Source organism: Macrobrachium nipponense, chromosome 14 (assembly GCF_015104395.2).
Source record: "Macrobrachium nipponense isolate FS-2020 chromosome 14, ASM1510439v2, whole genome shotgun sequence".
Lineage (NCBI taxonomy): Eukaryota > Metazoa > Arthropoda > Malacostraca > Decapoda > Palaemonidae > Macrobrachium > Macrobrachium nipponense.
In genome coordinates this window covers 31,632,825-31,656,558 of record NC_087207.1, presented here as the reverse complement: position 1 = coordinate 31,656,558, position 23,734 = coordinate 31,632,825, and the positions used below count along the sequence as shown (strand labels likewise).

The 23,734-nt window shown below is 38.0% G+C and overlaps 1 protein-coding gene and 2 long non-coding RNA genes across 3 annotated transcripts; 1 reads left to right on the top strand and 2 right to left on the bottom strand.

The window, feature by feature from the left end:
* Positions 1 to 441: 441 nt before the first annotated feature.
* Positions 442 to 1,835, bottom strand: LOC135226189 (proline-rich protein HaeIII subfamily 1-like). The gene is made up of 2 exons (XM_064265632.1): positions 1,725 to 1,835; positions 442 to 1,353 (listed from the first exon to the last, which is right to left on the bottom strand). The coding sequence occupies exons 1-2, from the start codon at positions 1,833 to 1,835 to the stop codon at positions 442 to 444; spliced, it is 1,023 nt and encodes a 340-aa protein (XP_064121702.1).
* Positions 1,836 to 9,365: 7,530 nt separating this feature from the next.
* Positions 9,366 to 15,943, bottom strand: LOC135226086 (uncharacterized). The gene is made up of 3 exons (XR_010317151.1): positions 15,811 to 15,943; positions 15,607 to 15,678; positions 9,366 to 9,813 (listed from the first exon to the last, which is right to left on the bottom strand). It is a non-coding gene; the product is annotated as an uncharacterized LOC135226086 (long non-coding RNA).
* Positions 15,944 to 21,148: 5,205 nt separating this feature from the next.
* On the top strand, positions 21,149 to 22,640 carry LOC135226085 (uncharacterized). Its single transcript, XR_010317150.1, has 3 exons — positions 21,149 to 21,321; positions 21,527 to 21,594; positions 22,329 to 22,640. It is a non-coding gene; the product is annotated as an uncharacterized LOC135226085 (long non-coding RNA).
* The last annotated feature ends 1,094 nt before the right edge of the window (positions 22,641 to 23,734 follow it).

Genomic DNA, 23,734 nt, shown 5'->3' with positions numbered 1-23,734 from the left:
GAATGAATTTTAGTTTGGATCTTAAGAGTGATCCGCAATAGTTTCTTTTAGCTTTGGGAAAACTAAAGGTTACTAATTGATGAAAGTTTTGAAGATTAGTGTATGATTAGTTTGATGTTTATGCATAATAAGTTTGTGTTAAATGTTGAAGGAAAAGAAAGCTGTAGGAAAATAAATCAGTGAAAATGTTTTGTTAAGAGTTTTATTGATTCCTGAAGGGAAAAGGAAGATGGAGGGATTGTAGAAAGGTGAGAAACAAAAATGAGTGGATTTCTGGAGTGGCAGAAAAAGGAGCAGAGAATTGAGGGAAGATCGGTGGAGTCCCAGGAGAAGGAGCAAAGGATTCAGTGAAGATTCGTGGAGTGCCAAAAGAAGGAAGAAAGGATTGAGAGAAGCCTGAGGAGATTTGCAAGGATTCAGTGGCATATTCTGGTTCTAAGACTAAGCAAAGGGTAAGTGTCTGCAGGGACGGGGGCGGGGGCCAAAGGCCGCCGAAACCGCCCAGGGGGGCGAGCGAGCCAGGAGGCCGCCGAGATCCACGGGGAGGGCGGGCCAGGAGGATCGCCGAGGTCCCAGGGGCGGGCGGGCCAGGAGGCTCGCCGAGGTCCCCGGGGCGGGGCGGGCCCGGAGGCCAGCCGAGGTCGGGGTCCCCGGGGCGGGCCCGCGGCCCGGAGGCCCAGCCAGTTCCCCGCAGGGAGGGCCAGGAGGCACGCGGAGGTCCTCGGGGCGGCAGGCCAGGAGGCACGCCGAGGACCCCGGGGCGGGCAGGCCCCGTGGGCCCGCGAGGTCCCCGGGGCGGGCGAGCCAGTGGGGCCCGCCGAGGTCCCCGGGGGGAGGGGGGCGGGCCTGTGGGCCCGCCGAGGTCCCCGGGGCGCGGGCCACTGGGCCCGCCGAGGTCCCCGGGAGGGCGGGCACCACTGGGCCCGCCGAGGGTCCCCTGGGGCGGGCGGGCCACTGGGCCCGCGAGGTCGGGGCGGGCGGGCCAGTGGGGGCCCGCCGAGGTCCCCGGGGCGGGCGGGCCACTGGGCCCGCCGAGGTCCCGGGGCGGTGCGGGCGGGCACTGGGCCCGCCGAGGTCCCCGGGGCGGGCGGGCCACTGGGCCCGCCGAGGTCCCCCGGGCGGAGGCGGGCCACTGGGCCCGCCGAGGTCCCCCACCGGTGGGGGCGGGCGGGCCACTGGGGCCCGCCGAGGTCCCCCGGGCGGGCGGGCAACCCCGGGCCGCGAGGTCCCCGGGCGGGCGGGCGGGAAACACTGGGCCACGAGGTCCCGGGGCGGGCCGGGCCACTGGCCCTGCCGAGGTCCCCGGGCGGGCGGGCCACTGGGCCCGCCGAGGTCCCCGGGGCGGGCGGGCCACTGGGCCCGCCGAGGTCCCCGGGGCGGGCGGGCCACTTGGGCCGCCGAGGTCCCCCACGGGGGGGGCGGGCGGGCCACTGGGCCCGCCGAGGTCCCCGAGCGGGCGGGCCCACTGGGGCCCCCGCCCGATGGTCCCCGGGCGGCGGCCACTGGGGCCCTGCCTAGGTCTTGGGGCCGGCGGTGCCACGTGCCCTCCGAGGTCCCCGGGGTCGGGCGGGCCAGTCGGCCCGCCGAGGTCCCCGGGGTTTCGGGCGGATTAAATAACCATGAACAATTGTTAACATATCACACCACCCCCTTCATCCCGCATAAACTTAACTACGCAAGTCGTTCAAGTTCCCATTCTCCTCCCACCTTATCCACAACTGTACCGTGGTGGGGGACACACCAACATCACGTGCAATGGGTCGTATCTTGAAGCTATTGTCGCGTAAAGTGACAATTCGTCCTCGCAACGCCAGATTTGCGTCCCTTCGATTCATGGTGAGTGGTTATGAAGTCTGACCTATTTAAAAATCCTGCTGACGACCTCACCTCCGTTGGGATTCAGACTCTGTTTCGAGTCGAGTAAAACAATACATTGCTTCATATATCATTACATCGTTCCTTGATTGTAGGATTAGCCAATAGGGATCATAATCACCATGATATGAAATAAAGTTACTACTGTTAAATATAATAAGCTCACGTAATTATTGTTCCTGTTAATAATTACATTGAGAACTGAATACTCGTTGAGCACTGCTTCGTAAAATGAGCTCGGTAAAAGTGTTCGCGAATTCTAAAACCTATTTCTATGTAACTAAGATTCGTATAAGTACGAGTTTTTGATGTAGTGTAATTTTTAAGAGAATCATGAATCACAAATTATAAAGAATAGACACTTGTCCTGTACGAAGAGGCAAAAGGCTCGATTAGCCAGAAATGGATATGAACACGACAGTATAAAGAAAAAAAATTCGCTACCCTTTCCTCCACCCCCCCACTTCCACCCCTTCCTCTTCCTTCCCTCAACTCTCCTCCCCACCATTCTTCTCTCTCTCTCTCACTCTCTGAATGTTACTTCAGTTTAAGTATATTTTGTACGATTTTTTTATCTATCCATCTATCTAATCTAATAATAATTTACAATGTTGTTTATATCTAACGATTCACTCGGTTGCTGGCATTACGGTACAGTACGGTACGGTTGGGTACGGTTGATATTTAGCCTATGTGTACGGTACGGAATTACGCAATGACAATTTTACCAAAGTACGGTACGGTACTGTTCAGGTACGGAAAAATGTGCAAATTCGTACCGTACTACCTTACCTTAGGCATGGATATATTACTTTTGCTCTACGTTGAAAACAACGGGAACAATATTAAATATTATTAATAATAATAACCAGTGATAATATAGCGTTTTTTTACTATATTCTAGCATCAGCAGCAGTAGCAGCAGCAGTAGCAGCAGCAGTAGTAGTAGCTATTACTATTTTTATCTTGAGGTCAAATTTTTTTTTTCTTTCTTTTAGTGACTATTGATTTGGGTTAGGAGTAAATGATTATAATGATTAGAGTGAGAGATATCTGCATGTATAGTGGAGTAGTAGAACGATAGACACTGTGATTGATGGTAAAGCTACTGTTAGACTTGTGTTTGGTTACCTCCTTCGCAATCTTCATTTGGACTCGATGGGCATCAGCCATATGCTTGTATTACGAGGTGAAGAAGAGATGGCCGGAACATAACTGTCGGCATGGTAGCAGAAATCCGTTTGTCACGCAACTTTTCAACTTTTTTTTTTAGCAAAGAGAGAGCCGCCTATTGCCTACAGATTGGTTTGAATAGGTAACTGGTTATAGTTGCTCTGTGTTACAAATAAAAATTGAGCATTTTTACCGGACATTCATTAGAGTTAAAGCCTTGATTATAGCGCAAAAATTATAGCAAAATCTCGTACTGATACCAGTCTTCATTACAGGGTTATTGACCAAAAACGTGACTGCACTGTCTGTGAAACCCACAGTAAGGGAGCTTTACCAATTACAATTAAACATTACCTTTTATTCAGGCTTTTTTTTTATTTATACTTAATGGTAATTGTAATTGTAACTGAAAAGTTCAAATAATAAAGTACTTTATTTGAAATTGTTATCCTAGAGCAGCCCTCTTACTTTTCGAGAACTCATCTTAACCACATGCATTAGAGATGTTAGTAACAAACAGCTACCAATTCTAAAAAAATTTTTATTCCATTTATTTCCTTTTTTTGTACAAAGTTTTGCGAAAATGTTTTCCAATATTTGAGTTTTGTATTTCAGTATTATTTTCTTATAATGAGCATAATCATTTTCAACACAATAAACATACTAACAATTTACTTAGGCAAATCATATGATGTTAATGATAATTTCTGCAGTTCTAAAATATTTTAGATATGTTTGTTTTGTATTTGTACTAAAGGTATTAAAAGTTACAACTTACAATTGTTGCAGAAATTGTCTGTAAAAGGACACTAAACTCAAGTATAAACACTTTGCAACTATCTGCATTTGTTTAAGGAATGGGTGTGCGAAATGTAATTGAATAATAAATTTTATATATGTATTTGTAGCTGTGATTACAATTGTGAAATTATACTAATGATCGTATTTGATATTGTTCCCCATTTTGTAATTGAAGTTATAATTGTAATTCGATAACAGGTCAGGTAATTATGATTCGAATTGTAATAGACATAAAGCAAACGTAATTACCCCTAACCTGCTTATATTACATAAGACATGCGACAGTAGCTACTTCATACGAAATGGATAAGCATAAAAATAATGGAAACAAAAATAATCTTTTTTTAATGTATACATGGGAGAAAACTGATTAGAAATTCAGTGATTTTTCCACTGCACTTCGGCCTCTCTCGGGGCACCTGTGAATTAATTGTTCAATCTTTAATCGACTTAATCTTTCTCGGGATCTATGGGGTTCATGTCTGCACCCTTATTTGGCCAGTCAACCAATTCAAATCCTCTCGACCTTGAAACCATTCCTGGACTATTCTGGCCGTATGGATGGGGCAGCTGTCATGAATGAAAATGACAGGACTAAGTGAAAAGGGATAATTCCGTTGGTGAAGTGAAGGGAGAAAGAAATCTTGAAGAATTTTAACGTATTTTTCATGATGATAAAACCTTCAGTCTTGGTTGGTGATATCACATATACCATGTAAGGAAATCCAGGCCCACACGTTTACGGTTACAAGCCACTCCTGGCCACTTCGTAAATGTTTCCTTGGTATTATCTGAAGGAAAACAATCTGAATTTTTTTACAATTTACGCGTTGCTTTCCGTAACAGGAAAACAGAGTACATCTTAGTTTTACCAGACCGCTGAGCTGATTAACAACTCTCCTAGGGCTGGCCCGAAGGATTAGATATTTTTTTCGTGGCTAGGAACCAATTGGTCACCTAGCAACGGGACCTACCGTTATTGTGAGATCCGAACCACACTATATCGAGAAAATGAAATAATATCTATCACCAGAAATAAATTCCTCCGATTCCGCGTTGGCCGAGCCGGGATTCGAACTTCGGACCACCGAATTGGCAGCCGAGCGCGAAAACCACTCGTCCAGCGAGGAACTGTAACAGGGAAAATAATGATATATCGGTAGGGGGAAATGTAATGCTAAGTAACAACCCCTGCATTAAGATAATGTCTATTCATCTATGAGGATTAATACTTATTACAGGTTTGCATCCTCCAACCTCTTATACACTAAAACAGCTCGAAAGTGGATTAGTGGAATTCACGCTAAGAGAGGAACACCACCACCTTTAGTAAACAGTGTTTCAAACAGACAATTAACAATTTTTCATTATGAAGACATACAGAATTTTAAACGTTATCAATGACAGTAATGACCTGAGATGTTGCAATGCCAGTAACAGCCAACCAATCAATCAGTCCCACTAATCGTGTGATTTAATATATCACTTTGTTCAGTGATAACGATATCACTGCTACAGCACCCCTATTACACGCTAACAAGTTTGTCACCCAATCATGGCTAGACTAAGGTGTTGTATAAATTTTGATGGGTTATCTCCTCTGCTAGTAGTATTCGTTATAGTCTCCAAATGAACAGCAACATATAGTTCTCCGGGCACAGATCGTCGCTCTACGAGAAAGTGGGCTTTCAATACGTGCTGTTGCACAGCATCTTGACGTCTCCCCTACAACAGTAAATAAATGGAAAAGGAGGCACGCTTAGACTTTGGAAATTGACCGACTTTCGGATAGCATTTATTTATTTCATTTATTTATTAATTTTTTAAACTAAACCTTATAAACCCGTGAAATTATGAAACCGAAATTACAGTTGCTTTGGTCCTGTTGAACTCTTATAGTGATTCTTTCTCTTACTTCACCCAGAATACCAAATAGCGTTCCCATAATTAAACAGGCTATAATTAATCTTGATTATCTAGGTATCTGCATGTTAATTACCTATTTCAGTTCGAAGACCTCCACCACGAACGACGAGCAGCATAAGAAGATCCTTTTACCAATACTATTGCTATTTGTGAACATCTGGTATTAAATGTTTCGGCTATGACGGTGCGAAGACGTCTGCATGAGGCAGGAATACCTCATAGAATTCATGCCAAGAAGGAATATCTCTCGCCGAACGGCATCGTGCTGATAGGCTTGCCTTTGTTCAACAGTTTGTGGGGGAGGTTATGGAATTTTGGTCTCGAGTCGTATGCAGTGACGAAAGGTCTTTTACTAGCAGAAGTCACGGCAGAATACATAAACTGAAGACCGAGTAATATAAGGTGAGTTTCTATAATCATTAATAACAGTCAGCCTATAATAATTATAAGCAAGGTAATATTATTAATCAAAAGATATAATTTTGTCAATAACCATGTATGTTTTCCGCTACTAATTGAATTATATTGCCACGAGAAGTGTGAAATAAAAATTCTTCATTGAAAACCCCCCATTAGTTCTATTATGGCCAGCTTCAGGCATTAAGCAAATGCATTATTAATGTTATGAATAACACGTAGACAAACTTATAAATAGGAGTACAGCCTGTTTACTGAATTAAAGAATATATCGCATACGGACTGTTGCAGATCAAAGTTAATGCTATTATAAGTATTAATCCTTGCAGATGAATAAACATCCTTAACTTATTGCAAGGGTTGTTACTTAGCATTTTATTTCCCCAAACGATATAGCATTATTTTTCCTATTACGAAAAGCAAAGCGTAAATTGTTGAAAATTAGATTTTTTTCCCTTCAGATACTACAGAAGAAATTTACGAGGTGACCAGGATGGGCATGTCACAGTAAACTTGTAGGGCTGGATCTTCTTACATTATATGGATGATATCACCAGGATTGAGTGGGGGTTCACTGGTGAAAAATACATTGAAATTCTTCAGGATTGCTAACTTCTTTCACTTCAAGAGCGGAATTATTCCTCCCCGCCTGCTCCTGTCATTTTCATTCACGACCGCTGCCCCATCCATACGGCCAGAGTAGTCCAGGAATGGTTTCAAGGTCGAGAGGATCTGCAGTTGCTTGGCTGGCCAAGTAAGGATACAGACATGAACCTCACTGAGAATATTTAGGCTAATTTGGTAAAATGTTGGGAATCTGAGAGGGAGAGGAGACCAGATCAACTTATGAACCTCTGGGAACACAATGGAAACTCTTCCACAATCGACCACAGATCGTCAGAAACCATGAATCTTCTATGCCTAACAGATTGCAAGAGGTGATCTAGAAGGAAGGTGGCTGGATTTCTCACTAATATTAAAAATAAATGTAAAAATTGAGTGTGTATATTGGATTACCTCATGGTCATGATTATTATAAATTTATTTATTAGAGAGGTGAATTTGATATTTTAAAGGAGTTCAAAATCTAAAGGGAATTTCGCTATCCTGATTTTTTCTTTAAAAATTTATCTAAAAAGATAACCAAACTTAGGACAATATTATCAAACTACATTTCTCCAAATAGCTCTTTCCACAATGGACAGGTAAATGACTGAAGGGGTTGTTTAACAATAGAGACGTCTGTCTATTATCCTCACACGAATGATGATAAGAGCGAAAGGAATTTCTGTCCGTATGACATTAAACATTTATCATAATAATATATTAGAAAATATAAGCCAAGTAAATATGTTTTATCCATATCATGTAATTAAATTATTGTAATGAACGGCGTGTAGGGTATAACATCTACTGTATATTCAAGAGGGAATACAAACCCAACATCGGTACAGCAATTCAGTTTGAATTACATCTTAGAATTCCAAAACCTGTAAGACGACTTAACAACAAGAACTCAATCCCCGAGACCAACCCCCCCCCCCCCCCCCCCGAAAAAATATATATGCATGTATTAGTTTAGTCAAGATTAGACTGTGTTAATGACATATCAAAACTGCATACTTAGCGCAGTGGTATTTCTAGATGACATGTCACTTTAAATTAGCTGATATGAGAGAGAGAGAGAGAGCGAGAGAGAGAGAGGAGCTAAGGTGTCGGACACTTTCAACAAGTTCATAGTGTTTGGGTATGTTCAATGAAGTGCTGCTGCGCTTCTCTTTATAGCTTCCTATTATATTATTGGTAGGAAACGCACTGCAACGGATACTATAAACTTGGCTTACGTGATAAGGTTAAAATATCCTGTTATGATGTTCGTGATTCTCTCCAATACCAATATAACTAAAATTTTTATCAATTTTAAGTATTGCGTAATGAATATGACCGATATATAATAACAGACACGGTGGTAAGATAACGACCTAGACGAAAGTTAAATGGAATCTTAATAAACAATCTTATATCAAAAGTGAGACAGTAATCTTAGTTACAGTGATATAACCTGCTCAGATTTCTTTTTTTTTTTCTTTTACTCCGTGTGAGTGTGTGTGTGTGTGTGTGTGTTTCTCCAACCATACCTAATGACTCCTCCCACTGAAAGAATTCCAGAGCTTATTGGTGGAACTCTTGCTAAAAGAGGAAGAGTCCTCCCCCCGTCCCCCTCAGTAAACACTGTTACCATATAATTTTTCGAAGTCCCTCAAGAAGGTGTACCAGGGAAACCTGTGTCCAACTGTACCTACATAGCATTTACCTGAACGAAACTTCTTGAAGTGCATAGGAAACCCACCGGTTTTACAAATAGAAAAAAAAATATAATTTTGAAACAAAGACACCTAGAGCAAACAAAAACCACCCAGGTTGGTTGTTGTAGATCAAGGTAGTTTGAGCTCTTATTCTAAACCTTACATTGTGGCAGGAAGGAGCATAGGACTGGTACTAACTTAAAAGCACTTCGCCAACGGAGAAGAGCCAACCTATTAGTCTCACACAGCTTTACAGTAAAATCTTAAAACTAGCCTCAAAACTCCTCTCATGAGGCCCGAAAGCAGTTTAACTTTCTACTAAAGTTACTATATAAATAGACCCATAAGGTAAACCCAAAGTGGCTTACGTAAGCGTAAAGAGCTAAAAATCTCCTTAACAAACTTCGTCATAAAATATGGTATTCATAGGCCTTCGTCCGCAGTAGTTCTTCATATTACTTTCTTAGAGCCAATTAAGTTGATTTCCGTATAAACTTCTTAAACTTCTCTTTACCATTTCCTCGGTATTGTGTCAAAAGTTAAGGTAGATCTATATTATTCTTCCGAGCGATTACCTATGTATAGGAATTAAATTTTCAACCACCATATTCAGTGATGTTCATCTATGATCAAATTAAAGAAAAAGAAACCGAAAAGTTCCATTTTAAAAGAATGGTTTCTGGACCATATTGGGGCAACTACCAAGATTGTCTGGATATAAAAACTTTTCATTCCAACAAATTAAATAAAGAGCATCACCCCAGTACCAGTAAATGGCTCTCTCGTGGCACTATCCATTGTGCTAAAGTAATCTTGCAACAATTAAAATTAGAGGAAAATTTAAATCATAGGTAATAAAGAAAACAGTAGTTTCTTTTACTTTCATTGACAAAAATTACAAAGTGTGGAAAATACGCGAACCTATTGTCACCTTGTGTAAAGAGAAGTCTACTTAGTTGAATCAACCGGTAGGTAAACCAAGACTCTTGGTTCTAGTCTTCTTTAAGCGGTTAATCAGCCCTTAAGTGGTTCATCAGCCCGTGGAAGGAAAATTTAAGTTCTGGGCTTCTATAAGCTGTTCATCCGTCGTAATTGAAGATGCCCAGGGCATCTTAAATGACCACACGAAGAACCTCTAACGGGAACTAGCACAGTCCGAAAAAACCGATATTTTATTTTATAAATTGTCAACACACGCTAAAGGAACCATTTCGACTTTTAACCTGCAAAGGACAACAGCATAAGCCTATATTTTATCAAAACACTGTAGATAAAATACTCAACACACGTTGAAGGAACCATTTCGACATTCAACCTGCAAAAGACAACAGCATAAGCAGGTGTTCCGCTAGTACGTATATGAAGTTCCTAAGTTACTAAACTCAAGTTAGCTAAAAACACCAAATACTCAAGTTAAAAATTCCTTCAATGTTAACAACCTGCACTGAGATTAAAAAAAAAAATACCAAATATTCAAAACAGCGTTAAGTTTAAAATTTATTTAAATGCTACCCTGTACACTCCTTAAGGCTGACCAAATATTCAAAATAATGTTAGAATAATCATTAGACTTTAGAAATAAAAAGTAAAGATTTTTTAATAAAAGACCTTTTCAATGTAATAAATTTATGAAAGTCACAATCCAAATAAACTTAGCGATAGATTTATTTAGTAGTTAGAATAGGAAGAAGAAGAGCAGACTGTAAACAAAGGTCGACATTTCACAAGCTCCTTTTTTGTCTTGATTTATCTGTGAACGAGGACAATATGAATGTTTAAGGTAATGTCATGAAGCCTTTAAAGTATCAAGGATAGCATAGACAGTGAACACTTCCTGTATACAGTGAAATTAGTGTAGATAGGAGAAGAAATTTTCAAAAACTCTCCTGGCCCGGCCAAACCGGGCGGGCCATATGCCCTCAGGCTATGGCTGTGACGTAATAGAAGTGACGTCAAGAGCGTTCGGACGAAGTGAAAATGGCTTCATTCTATGCTCCACCCATTAGGAGAAAAGACTCCGTTGGTTTAATATTTTCTGGTAAACCGAACTTAAATGATGTTGATGATGTAATTTTTGAAAAGCTGAGAATTGATATTGAAGATTTGATTGGTGTTCAAGAAATGCGAGGTAATAAAGTGATCTTGAAATTCCGGAATCAGTGTGTATATGAAACTTTTCTAAATAATTATGATGAAAAAGTAATTTGTTTACCTAATGGTCTGGAAGTGAAAGTAGTTAATTTCAGCAGTGTCTTCACATTTGTCTCAATAAGGTACGCTCCATTTGATATGCAAAACAGTATGTTGAGCGATGTATTAAGCTCGTATGGGAAAGTTATTGGAATACGTGATAATACTTCCACACTCGGCAGACGTAAAGGACTGTTAAACGGAATACGGACGGCTAAAATGGAAATTAAGAAAAAACATTCCATCGGCGCTTTTCATAGGAGGACATACTATTTCTTTCATGTACAACGGACAGAAAAAGACATGTCTTAAGTGTGGCAGTGAGAATCATTTTGCTGTAGATTGCTCCTTGGACAGAATAGTGAACATTTTTGAGCATGAGAAGGATTTTCCAAGTCTGCCGAAACTACAGGGGAACGAAACACAAGGGAACGAAACACAAGGGAACGAAACACAAGGGAACGAAACACAGGGGAACGAAACACAGGGGAACGAACGCAACATTGAGAAGGAAAGGCAAGAGTCACTAAGTGAAGAGACACCAAATGGTAATAATGTTCAGGATATCAATAGTATAACAGTGGAAAATGGCAACAACCGAGCTACATGTTTTAACAGAAAGGATTGAATTATTGAAACTTGAGGGATAGTGAGAAAATCAAAGAATGTGAGAATAAGGATTCAGATAAGGAGGAGGAGGTGATATCTATCGATGATGAGGTACTACATAGTGGACCAAGTTTGGAAGCGTCTGAAGTGGTGATTATACCGCAAGAAACTGCACCTGATGAGTTCACAGTTATCACGACGACTGCGGACGTTCATCAAGAGGACAGAAAGATAACTCTTAACCTGGGACACGGAACTGATCAAGGAAGAGGAGGACAAAATGATGCAGAATATGGAAGATGGATTAATGGAAACGGGTGGAGATTTGGAAATTGCGCCTGGAAATGGAAAATGGAAAATTCAGATGGAAAATTACGTCAAGATGAGAATTTCAAAGAAAAAAAATAGGAACTCAAAAATATTCAAGATCTGAAGATAATAGTGATGAGGAAAATTGGAAAAAATTGAGAGACCAGAAAAGGAAAAAGCTGGAATCTAATTAATTTTACGCCTTCAATCTCTCAATTGGCTGTTTAAATGTGAACGGGTTAAATGACGTTGGTAAACAAATGAAGCTGTTATCCTTGTCTAGGTATTATGATATAGATATTTTGTTATTGCAAGAGCATAATGTGAAGGATTTAAAAGCTCTGATTTTTTCACAAATTACTATGATGTTTTGTTAAACCCAAGTAATAATCTTAAAGGAGGTACAGCAGTTTTGTATAAATAAGTTTAAATCTTTTGTGTCTGTCATTAGCAAGGAAATGGATACGGAGGGACAAGAATAGGAGCTAAAAATATCTTGTTTAAATTATGAAATTCCAGTTGTGAATATTTATGCCCCTTCAGGTACAGATAAAAGAAAGAAAGAGAAGAATTTTTTAACAATAAAATCTTATATTATTTTCGTAAAAATATTGAAATGTAGTTTTCGGAGGGGATTTTAATTGTGTTACATCCAACAGAGATGTCAGTACAGGGAAGGACAATATAGTGTCAAAATCATTGCAGTCCTTCATAAAAAATGTTGGATTAAAAGATGTAACTTGCACTTGTAAAGGCATTCCAAAATATACCTACATTAGAAAAGGCTATGGTTCTAGGATAGATCGCCTATATACTAAACAGCTACTCCATAATATGTTAAGTACTGATACAGTGCCTGTGGCCTTCCTTCTTGATCATTGTATGGTCATTGCTAAATTCAGGATAGGCGATGTGCAAAAAGGGAAAGGATTTTGGAAATTAAATGCGTCTTTACTGGAGACAGAAGGAATAGGCGAAAACTTTGAATGCTTTTTGGGAGTCATGTAAAACTAAAAATACTGTTTTGAAAATGTAATTGAATGGTGGGAATTTGCTAAAAGGGAATGTAAAAGGTTCTTCATTAAAGTTGCAACGAGGGAATCAAATGAAAAATATGGTTTAATAAATTTATTGCAATATCGATTAAAATATCTATATGGCTTATGTAATGCTGGGAATGATAAATATGATGAAATTTATGCTTTGAAAAGTAAAATAAACTGTCTTCAAAATGAACTTTGTGAGGGAGTAAAAATAAGAGCAAAATTAAAAGATCAAGTGGAAGGGGAAAAATTATCATCGCACTTGCTTGGGAAGGAGAAACAGCATAAAGGCAATCACCTGGTAATGAAGATAAAAAAGTAATAGTGGGAATATACTAACGGATACAAAGGCTGTTCTTGTGTATCTTAAAGACCATTTTAAAGTAATGTATGAATTTACTGAAGGAAATCACGAGAACAATCATATTTGCTTGAGAAATGCAAAAAAAAGGTAGATGAAGAGGACAATAAACTTTTAGAGGAGGATTTTGATATAAATGAATTATGGGAATCATTGAATAAAATGAATAAAGGAAAATCACCTGGAAGTGATGGATTAACTGTGGAGTTTTATAAACGGTTTTGGATATTATAAAAAACGATTTTTCAGAGGTAATGAAATGTATGCTGAAAGAAAGTAAGTTATCGGAATCACAAAATTTAGGAATAATAAAACTATGTCCAAAAAGTGGAAATTTGGAAATGGTTGAAAACTGGAGACCAATCACTTTGTTAAATGTTGATTATAAAATTCTAGCAAAAACAATGGCAAATCGTTTGAAACTTGTAATTGGAAAAATCATATCACCTGAACAATATTGTGGTACTCCAAACAGATCCATAATTCACTGCAATAATACAATAAGAGACATAATGAATTATGTAAGAGAAAATAATTTGAATGCAGGTATGTTTAACTTGGACTGGTCCAAAGCTTTTGATAGGGTGAACTTGCCATTTCTTTTTAGAATTATGAAAAAGTTTGGATTTTCAGTAAAATTTAGTTTCATGGTTCAAAAATATTATATAAAGAATGTAAAAGTATGATATGTGTGAATGGACTATTTACAGACACCTTTAATGTAAGAAGGTCGGTTAGACAAGGCTGTCCACTATCAATGTTATTGTATGTCATTTTCCAAGAACCCATTGTACCTAGCATTAAAAACCAATAAAAAAATTGTACCTCTTACGTTACCAAACAATGAAAAAATTAAAGTACAGGGATTTGCTGATGATACAACAGTAATTTTTGCAGACGATGATTCATTAATAGAGATTCACTATGAAATAAAGAAATTTGAAGCAGCAACTGGCTCATTATTAAATAAAGAAAAAATCTGTCATCTTAGGAATTGGTGAATGGTCAGGCAGAAGAGACTGGAAGTTAACTTGTTTCAAAGTTGTGGACTGTGCTAAAATTTTGGGCATTTACTTCAGCAATTCGTATGCGGAAACTTGTGAAATAAATTGTAGTCAGATTATAGAGAAAAAAATTGAAAAGGCAGTTACATGTTGTGTAAAAGGTATCTAACACTTTACCAGAAAGCACTAATAATCAACTCTTTGATATTATCCAAAATGTGGTATGTAGCCTCACACACTTCCGTTAAGTAAAAACAAGCTCAAAAGGTGAATGCAATTATTTTCAAGTATATATGGTGTGGTATGTATCGACCTATAAAACGTAGTACCCTGCATTTACCAAATTAGAAGGAGGTTTAGGGATAAAGTATTGAAGAAAAGGCAAGATCAATATTCAGTGTAACTTGCTTAAAAAGTCTAAAACTGTAACGGGTTAACCAGGTATTACTGTTCTGTAAGACTGAATGGTATGTTAAAATTAGATAGCTTATCAGAAGTAGCATATTTTACCCCTGAGTACTATTCTTTTGGCAGTAGATGATATTAGGAAAGCATATCACAACAAACTCTTTCCATATATAAATAACAGAGAAATGTATTCAATCATTTGGAGGAAAGAAGCCCCAATGGTAGAAAATAACTATCCGACACTTAAATGGAAAAATATTTGGAGAAATGTTAATAGCACATTCATTAAAGTGGAGGAAAGGGAATTTGTGTTTAGGTATATTCATGAGTCACTAGCAACAAAACAAAGGCTCCATATGTTGAAATTAAAAGAAGACTCAAAGTGTGACCAGTGCGGGGAAAACGAGTATTCAAATGCATATTTTTTTACTTCTGTAGAGAAAAGAAAATATAGTGAAATGGTTTAATTCTGTCCTTAAGAAATGCTGTAAACTAAATGATTATAGTTTCTTGAAATTATTATTCTATGATATAGAAGCAAAATCAATTGTTGATAAAAACACTGCCATTTTGTTGATCACCGGCTATTTGTATTGTTTGTGGATGTGTTATAAACATAACAATAGCTGCCAAAATGTAATTGTTCTTTTGAAAAATAAATTAGAAGCACAAAGGATGTATATTAAATATAGATATACAAGCAATATTTACAAGTATGTAACCAAAGAATTTCTAAACTATATGTTTTGATTTTGATTTATATTGATTTTGAAACAAAATGTTATTTAAGTTTATATTTATAATTTTTGTATAACAGAATTATCCAAATAATGTAAATTATTGGTGTATAATTGTATTTTTGTAATAAAAGATAAAAAAAAGTAGTTAGAATTTCTAAACTAATTAAGTTAATTACTTTCATTTAAGTGACCTTTATGTGGAATTTAGCAAAGTTAAGAATAAATTTGAAACTCAAACTTGTCAATTTTTTCGTTTTTAGAAAAAAAAAAAAATGCAAGCCCCCTCCTAACATACGGTAAAATACCGTATGTCAGAAGGGACATCCTCCCCCACCAGGGGCCCTGCCCCTGATGGGGGAGGATGAGCTTGCAAAAGTTTGTGAATACTAAAATCAGAAAAATACTAAAATCAGAATCAAACGCTAAAATCAGAATCAAACTCACCGTTGGTATTGTTATACTATACCTTACGAAGACTCCTGGAGGAGCAGCTTTCTTCATCCGCTTCCCGCCATCCTGAAAAAAAAAAAAATAAATAAAATAAAATAAACTGGAAATGGTGTTGAGCAAGCGCATCTCTTTAAAAATAATCGAGCAAAGTCAAGTAATAACAAAAAGCAACTCAATCCAACGATCTATAAAACTCACCTCAGATTATAGGAACAGTCTGTAGGCTGATAGATGACAAAAAAGCCACACGAGCCACTTCACAACATCTGATCAAGCGACTACCAACACCCCAACCGATGGTTTAGTTACTGATTTCAGCTAGTGGTTCCGATTCAAGGACGGTGAACACCGAACTGCCAAGTGTTCGTGCTCTGTCTCCTTGTTACTGAAGTCTTGGTTACGGAGGATCCTGTTTTCGACTCGCAATTCGATTGAAGTTTGACCCGTATTCCTTGGGACTATCAAAATTATCATCCTCACAAAGCCTAGCTCCCTGATTTTCCTAAAAACGAAGAGCATTTTCTATGCAATATTTTGTTGACAACAAATACCTATATTAATATTGCGTAAGAAGTTTCGATCAAGTTCTGGTGCAATGCTAAGACTACCTTGCGGCTAGACGAAATTCGTCATCATTCCAAGAAAAGGGAAAAATCCATTTGCTACTTTATATTCATTTTACCTTTCTACAGAGGAAGTTGTATAGTTATTGAATTGAATATAGAATTTAGGCCGAAGGCCAAGCACTGGGACCTATGAGGCCATTCAGCGTTGAAACGGAAATTGACAGTAAAAGGTTTGAAAGGTTTAACAGGAGGACAACCTCGCAGTTGCACTTTGAATCAATGGTTAGGAGAGGGTGGAAAGTAAGATGTAGGAAGGACGATATGAAAGCAGGTACAGTAAAAGGAACGAAAAGGTTGTATGGATATATATCATGTAAAATTATCATGTCAAGATGGATACTACTCACATTCATATTTACAAAGTTATATCAGTTTACTCTTTACGAATGGAAAATCTGCTTTCGTACATAAAACTTTTAGCCTTTTCCTTTTCAGGGATGTTCACGGGCGATTATTCAGTACAGTGTTTTAAGGATTTCATCTTTTCCATCTACTCCCTCTTATGCTCCCGCTTTCGACTTGGGCACGTTTCTTTGATACTCAGTGTTTTCCGGCTGGTCTTTTACTTTAGATAGAGTCGAATGTGGTGGGTTGCAACGAGGTTAAGAACACACAAGGCTTGCAACATAATTTCACAATAACTCCTGGGTGGCTATTCCCCCACCCTCCCTCAAAGACTGAAGCGAATCAGTGAAGAAGTTTAAATACTTACTGATACAGTAAGACACACAGTCATTCATATATATATATATATATATATATATATATATATATATATATATATATATATACATACATACATACATACATACATTATATATATATATATATATATATATATATATATATATATATATATATATATGTGTGTGTGTGTGTGTGGGTTTGTGTGTGGTGTGTGTGTGTGAAAATGACGTGATCTTGAGACACTCCGAAGCCATAGCGAAACCCTATATCTTTAGTCTTCGAACAGAACTCCCAACCCTAAATATAGACATCTATCCGAAGGTCTAATTTGCGTGCGCTATCGACGACGAATCTCTGAAAGGAAAGCTTGACGAAACTTACCATATCTCCACTCTATAAAAAGATGGCCTCCCTCTGTCCTTGTCGATGCTATCGCTCTTCCAGAGAGGTCGTGTTCCAATGTTCCAACATTCGAGGCAGCGCCCCTTTTCCCAAAAGCGGTCCTTCTTTCCTTTCAACCCGACTGTGAGTAAACTCTCGTCACCGCCTTTCCTTTGGCCTGTAAGTACTTACACTGTCCTTCGGCTATCTGACGTTGAAAACTCCTCTCTCTCTCTCTCTCTCTCTCTCCTCTCTCTCTCTCTCTCTCTCTCTCTCTCTCTCTCTCTCTCTCAAGGATATAAATATTTAATATACACACACACACACACACACACACACACATACTGACGATCTATCATTAAAACTTGCGATATTTTTTGGTGTCGTATGGCTGGAGGAAGAAAAAAAATAAGGAGTTGCCCGAGAGCTTTCGTGTATTATCACACCTCCCCAAGGTCAAGTTGTACAAAAATTCATGATTTGTTACAAAGACACATCTGTGGCAGCAGTAGATAAGTATAAAAACTATCGTGCTACTATTTAAAAACTAATTGTCTAAAATGTTTACAAGTACTTCATCCAGTTTGTACATCCCGGGGCTGCTGTTGATCAAATCTATACGATTTTTTCTGTATTATGCATGATTCAACAGTGTTTCTTTTCGTAATGTCTTTACAGAACATCATCTCTTTGGCATTTTTGTAATTCATTGCGTAGTTGCATTCATTCCTATGTCGAAATAAACTGCTCGCAGTACTCTCTGACATTATGTTTATGTTGTTTTAATCTTGTTTCGAGATCTTTGCCACTCTGTCCCACGTACTTTTTATTATTCTGATTGCAAGGGATCTCATTTATGCAACCATTCTCCTGTAGAGGGGAATTCCTGATTAACATGTTCTTAAATACATGACATTAACATTAAATTGTCTCAACAGCCCAGGGATGGCCATAAACTAGTTAAAGTTTTGCAAAACAAGAAGGTTTTTCACATTAAAATTACTCTTACGACCAACTTCATAAAAAGTTTCTCTTGCTTTGCAGAAAGCTCTGTCAATAAAATCACGAGGGTATCTAAGACTTGTTGCAATGTCTCGGATCTTCCGAAGCTCATCCTCGAAAAAGTCAGGGCAACCGACCCGCAGCGCCCTTAAAAACTTAGATGAAAATAGCATTATCATCGTTCTTGGATGATGGTTTGAATAAAAATGTATGTAGGAATCTACATTTGTATGCACCCAGTACAAGGAAAATCTAAAAACTCTACCATTCTTCACAATTAAAACATCTAAAACACCATCTTATTATCTACTTCATTTTCCAAGGTGAATTTTATAAATTTAACGCTGTTAGGAACCTCTCTTCATCTTTGTCAACAGAGCCTAGCCCGAAGTATATCATCAACGTACCAAACCCAGAGGATACCTTTAACAAGTATCCTTAGGAGGTACATACCTTCGAACAACTGAATATAAATGATGCTAAGTAATATAGGTAACGTATTGCCCAATCCCATGCCAAATCTTTTCTCATAATACTTTTCTCCAAACACAAATTCACAACCTGTAAAACACAATTCTGTAAACTTAATCATAGAAGACCTGTCCAAAGAGAAAGTGTATTTTTCCATTTCTTCCTTCATAAATTCAAGTAGTTCATCTACTGGTGGTACTTTTGTAAACAATGAGCTGCCGTCAAAACTGATCAACTTGAAATCATAATTCGAAATGAACCTTCTTAACGATCTATAAAATCCACATTATTTTTCACAGACACACCTTATATATTTCCAAGCATTAGAGACAACTCGTTAACAAGCCACCTCAATAGTTTATAAGAGCCTACGGAACTTATAGCGGGTCTAAGAGGATTATTTGCCTTATGCGTTTTGATAACTCCATATAAATAAGAAAGAGTTGGATTTACAGTAATGAATTTTGTATTAAGTCTTTGTGATCATTAAAATACTCTTGATGTTTTTGTTGAAAAAACCATTAACATTATCTAAAGGATTGTTTCTTATTCCTGAGTAGGTTTCTTGAGCTTAGAGTAATTCAAACATTTTATTATCATATTCGACCTTGATCATGATGACCAGGGTGTTGGTTTGTCAGCTCTGGTAATATGAAAATCCTCAGCTTTTTTCAGTCTCTTATATGCTTTAAGAACCTTACAGGAATATTCGCAGGTGAATCGAAGCTGACCATCCCATACACTATACCCTTACATATACTGATTTCTTCTGATGTAGTGGTACCATACTTTTCAAGCTTACAAAATGCATTCCCAATTTCAATTCAATCTGTATCTGTTTTAATGGGGAAATTTATTCCATATCCTAAGACTACTGAGGTGGTGCTCTCCATAGGTTTATTAGATATATTACAAAGGAAACATTTTTAGGATATCTTGTCCGAATACTTTGTTAAGTGAATCTGTTTAGCTTACATTGGTGTTGTCTACTTATCTTTGCACATTCTAATAGCAATTTATTGCAACAAAAATAAAACAGGTCATTCAAAAGTCATCTATGAACAGGAGACTTATAAACTGCCTCGGTTCTACACCCTTCGAAGAGAACCATCGGCTCATCCCCAAGAAACATATCGAATTGGCGAAAACAGAAGAAAAAGCAACTTTTCAGGAACTCGGAATGCAGATAAGAATAATATTAAATGAAATTCCGAACGACTCGATCAGCATTGTTCATTTGACCTCGAAGAGTTGTTAAAAATGCAAGAAGCGCTGTCATTCCTTCTTCCAACTCTACGACGCTGCAAAGAACCTTACCTAATGCCTACGGTACACCGTGTGAGGAGCACTGGGATGCACTTTCACCTTTCACCAACTGTGGCAAGAAACTTTCCTCTTCATTAAGCAGAAATTGCAAATTTCTCTCGCTCTCTAAGCCTTCCATAATGTTTTATACTGAATATTATGACAGATTAGAATTTTTTTTTATTTTTTCGTGTTTGCTCACTCGAAATGGGACGTTGAACAGCTAATTTCAGGTCGCTATCGCTCATTTTAGCTTTCTGTAAAAGAAAACTATTGTAAAAGAAAGTTATTAAGAAGAATGGATGACGTCATTACTAAATACACCTATACCGAGTTCATTTCAAGAGAATCTACAATAATCATGCGATGTATGTATATTGCTACTTCTAGTAATGAGTCTTTGTCAGTATCATCATCATTATCATTATGATTTATCATCATCATCACTGTCATTTCAATTTTTATTGCTTCTTATTCTCGCCACTGTGATTATTATCATTATCAAGAATGTAACCTTCATCTTCAATTATTGTCTTTATTACAATAACATTATTATCACCAATAACTACTTTGATATCGCTGTCATTATCATCATTATAATTGCATTCCCATAACTACTATCGGTATCATTTTTGTCATCGTTATCATTTTCATCATAATTATTATTACAAACTTCGATATCATATCAATCCTATAACATCCATCATTTTCATTGTCCTAATTGCCATATTTTTTTCATCTTCGTCCTATGCAACGATCGCGTAAAATCGTTAGTCCTATCTAGCGATATTACTCCAAGTATCACCCTTTTTATCATTACGTCATTAATATCATCTTCATTAGCATTACCAATTCATCCTTATATCATAACCTTATGACCAATTTCATTGTCAAAAAATTATTAAAATAACAGCGAGTGCATGGTGACTTGGAACTTCATCCCAAATGTTTCCAGACCTGTGGTTCCGTCGTCCTTAGTTGGGGCCTTTTCAGCCTTCAGCTGTTTGTTAGTTTGTATGGTGCTTTTAAGTTGCATGGAACCAGTGGTTGTTCAGCAACGGGATCAACGGCTTTACGTGACTTCCAAACCACGTGGAGAGTGAACTTCTCCGGTCCGGTTCGTGAAACGGTATTTCTCGTTTTGTGTTGCTTCTTTGTCGCGTCGCGCTGTCTGGTTTTGGTGTGTTTAATTAAGCGAGTCCTCCGTTGGGGATAATCGTTCATCTACGATTTCAAGGTAATTGGACTGCTTTTGATGCTTGTAACGATAGTTTTTGTCGAAAGGCCGATCACTGTTGAAGCGGTTTTTTTTTTCAGTTTTATAAATTACTTTTTGTCGTAAGACCCGATTAATGTTGAAGCTTTAATTATTATTACTATTAATTACATACTTATTTTTAAAGCACTAATACATTACTATCCCCCTATTTTTTTCGGAACAGATAGCAGTGAAGAAAGTCCTTTGGCTACGAATCCGTCAAGGAGTTTGGTAACTATACCATTATAAAAGGTGAGAGTCTGTTACAGTTGCGTTTTTTTTCTCAAACCTTGGTGCAAGTTAATCCTCCCCCCATCGGGGGCGGAGCCGCTGGCGGGGGAGGATATCCTTTTTGGCATACGGTAAATTTACCGTATGTCACAAGGGGGCTTGCGTTTCTTTTTCTATCTACTTAAACCACAACAATTTTGTGTATTTTGTTATGTAGGTTTTCGGAGATAATTAGGGAATGTAGTGTAGTTTTGACATTGGTTTTACCGTTCTGATTAATGTAATTAGACGTTGAATTTAATTGTCAAATTTTATAAATTAAAATTACTAAGATTTTGGCTTTAGTTTTAATCAGTGGTATAAATTAAAGTTCATCTTATTTTACGCTGTTAATTTTTAGACGTGGACTTGGGTTTATTTTCCATTGAAACATGTAATGCTAGACTGTACCCTTTTCGATATTTTATAGTTCAATGCATTGTTTTAGCACTTGAATATTGTCATAGTGCTATACTGAATTCCTTGCTATCGTATAAATTTTAGTTTTAAAAGTTAAATTATTTTAGAATGAGTTAAGACGGCAGATATGAGTTAAGACTGCAGAAATGACCTAAGTTGTTAAATTGAGGTAAGACGGCAGAAATGACCTTTCAAGGTGTTAAATTATTTTAGAGAGAGACAGCCGGCTGGAATGTCCTTTAGATTATGGTTGAAAAATCTGCTCAACATATATTTCAGCCCTCCTATTTTCACAGATTTGGATTGCATCTGTACGTAGCTGGTTCTGCAGTAAGAGATAGTAAAGTCTATTTACGAATCTGTCTTGTGAAGAAGGCGAAGCTCTAGGAACCTACGATGCTGTTTGCCTGATACTCCCCCATCGAAATCGTTCATCGTTGCAAGCAGCTGGCCGAGTTTGAAAACTGTTAACACTTCTCAATAACGATTGTAAGGGTATATGAACATTACAAATCTTTTACGATAACCACTCTGAGCTTTATTCATTTGTATCGCCTCTTTGATTGTGTACTTCGATAATGAAGGTTACTGAAACTTAAATTTTTATATGTAGGGTTTCATGCCTCCTTAGCTGTTGACTTATGATCGTGCAGGTAAAGAAATAAAGGGTCTGACGCAGGTCCAAAAAAAGGTTGTCGTCTGACGCTGGTCGCACAAAAAAAATTCTCTAAGTAAAAAGAAAAAAAAGTTGCCTGACACATGTCCAATGTATACCGAGATTAAATTCAATTATGCCCGTTATTGAGTAACTATGCTTGTACTGATCCTGCTATTAAAAAAATATTTAGATACTGGCCATAGATACTGGTAAAGATCAACAAATTCTAAAGAATTTGTAATTGTATACCAAGATCCTCCCCTCCCAGTTTTTAAAGATTTTTAAAATCGAAAATGGACAAACACTCTTAACTAGGGCAACAGAATGTTCAATTTACTTATATTTTTTTCATACCAAAGGACTTCAGCAGAAAAGTTTGACCAGCCACTTTTTCCTATATGGATAAAATCTCTGAGCATCGCAGTGTTTAAAGGCAATGTCGCAAAAAAAGGTAGTTCTTAGTTATCCAGCATAGAATGCATTGTAATAAATAGAAACTGCAGGATAATCATTCATAGCAGCGCCTTAGTGACGTGGTTTTATGATGTTGGCCTGCCATCTCTGTGACCGCGAGTTCGATTCTCCAGCATTCCATTGAGGAGTTAGAGATGACTTCTGGTGATAGAAGTTCTCTCGACGTGGTTGTGAAGCCAATGTGATGCAATTGGTACCGTTGCTGAATAACCGCTGGCTCCATGCAACAAAAAAAACACCATACAAACAAACAAGCTCTCATTCATAGCACCATTTTATACAGGCGTTACAAAGCATTGTCGAACGAAGAAAATGAATAGGAATTTTGACTTAAATTCAAAGTATTGAAGAACGGAGAGAAAAAAATAATAGGTGTTTTCGGTAGTGCAAATCTTGGGGAATGGATGACGGTAGAGGCAAAATGGCTTTCCTTGCCAAGGTAAGAAATTAAATGGTTGGGCGAATGGATATTATCCTCTCAAGAACTGGTTGGTAAAGTTCACGGCAATGAATCTGTAAAACTGTGAAGGTTTCTAGAACTAGCGGTGTGAATGTTGACGTTATTTACTT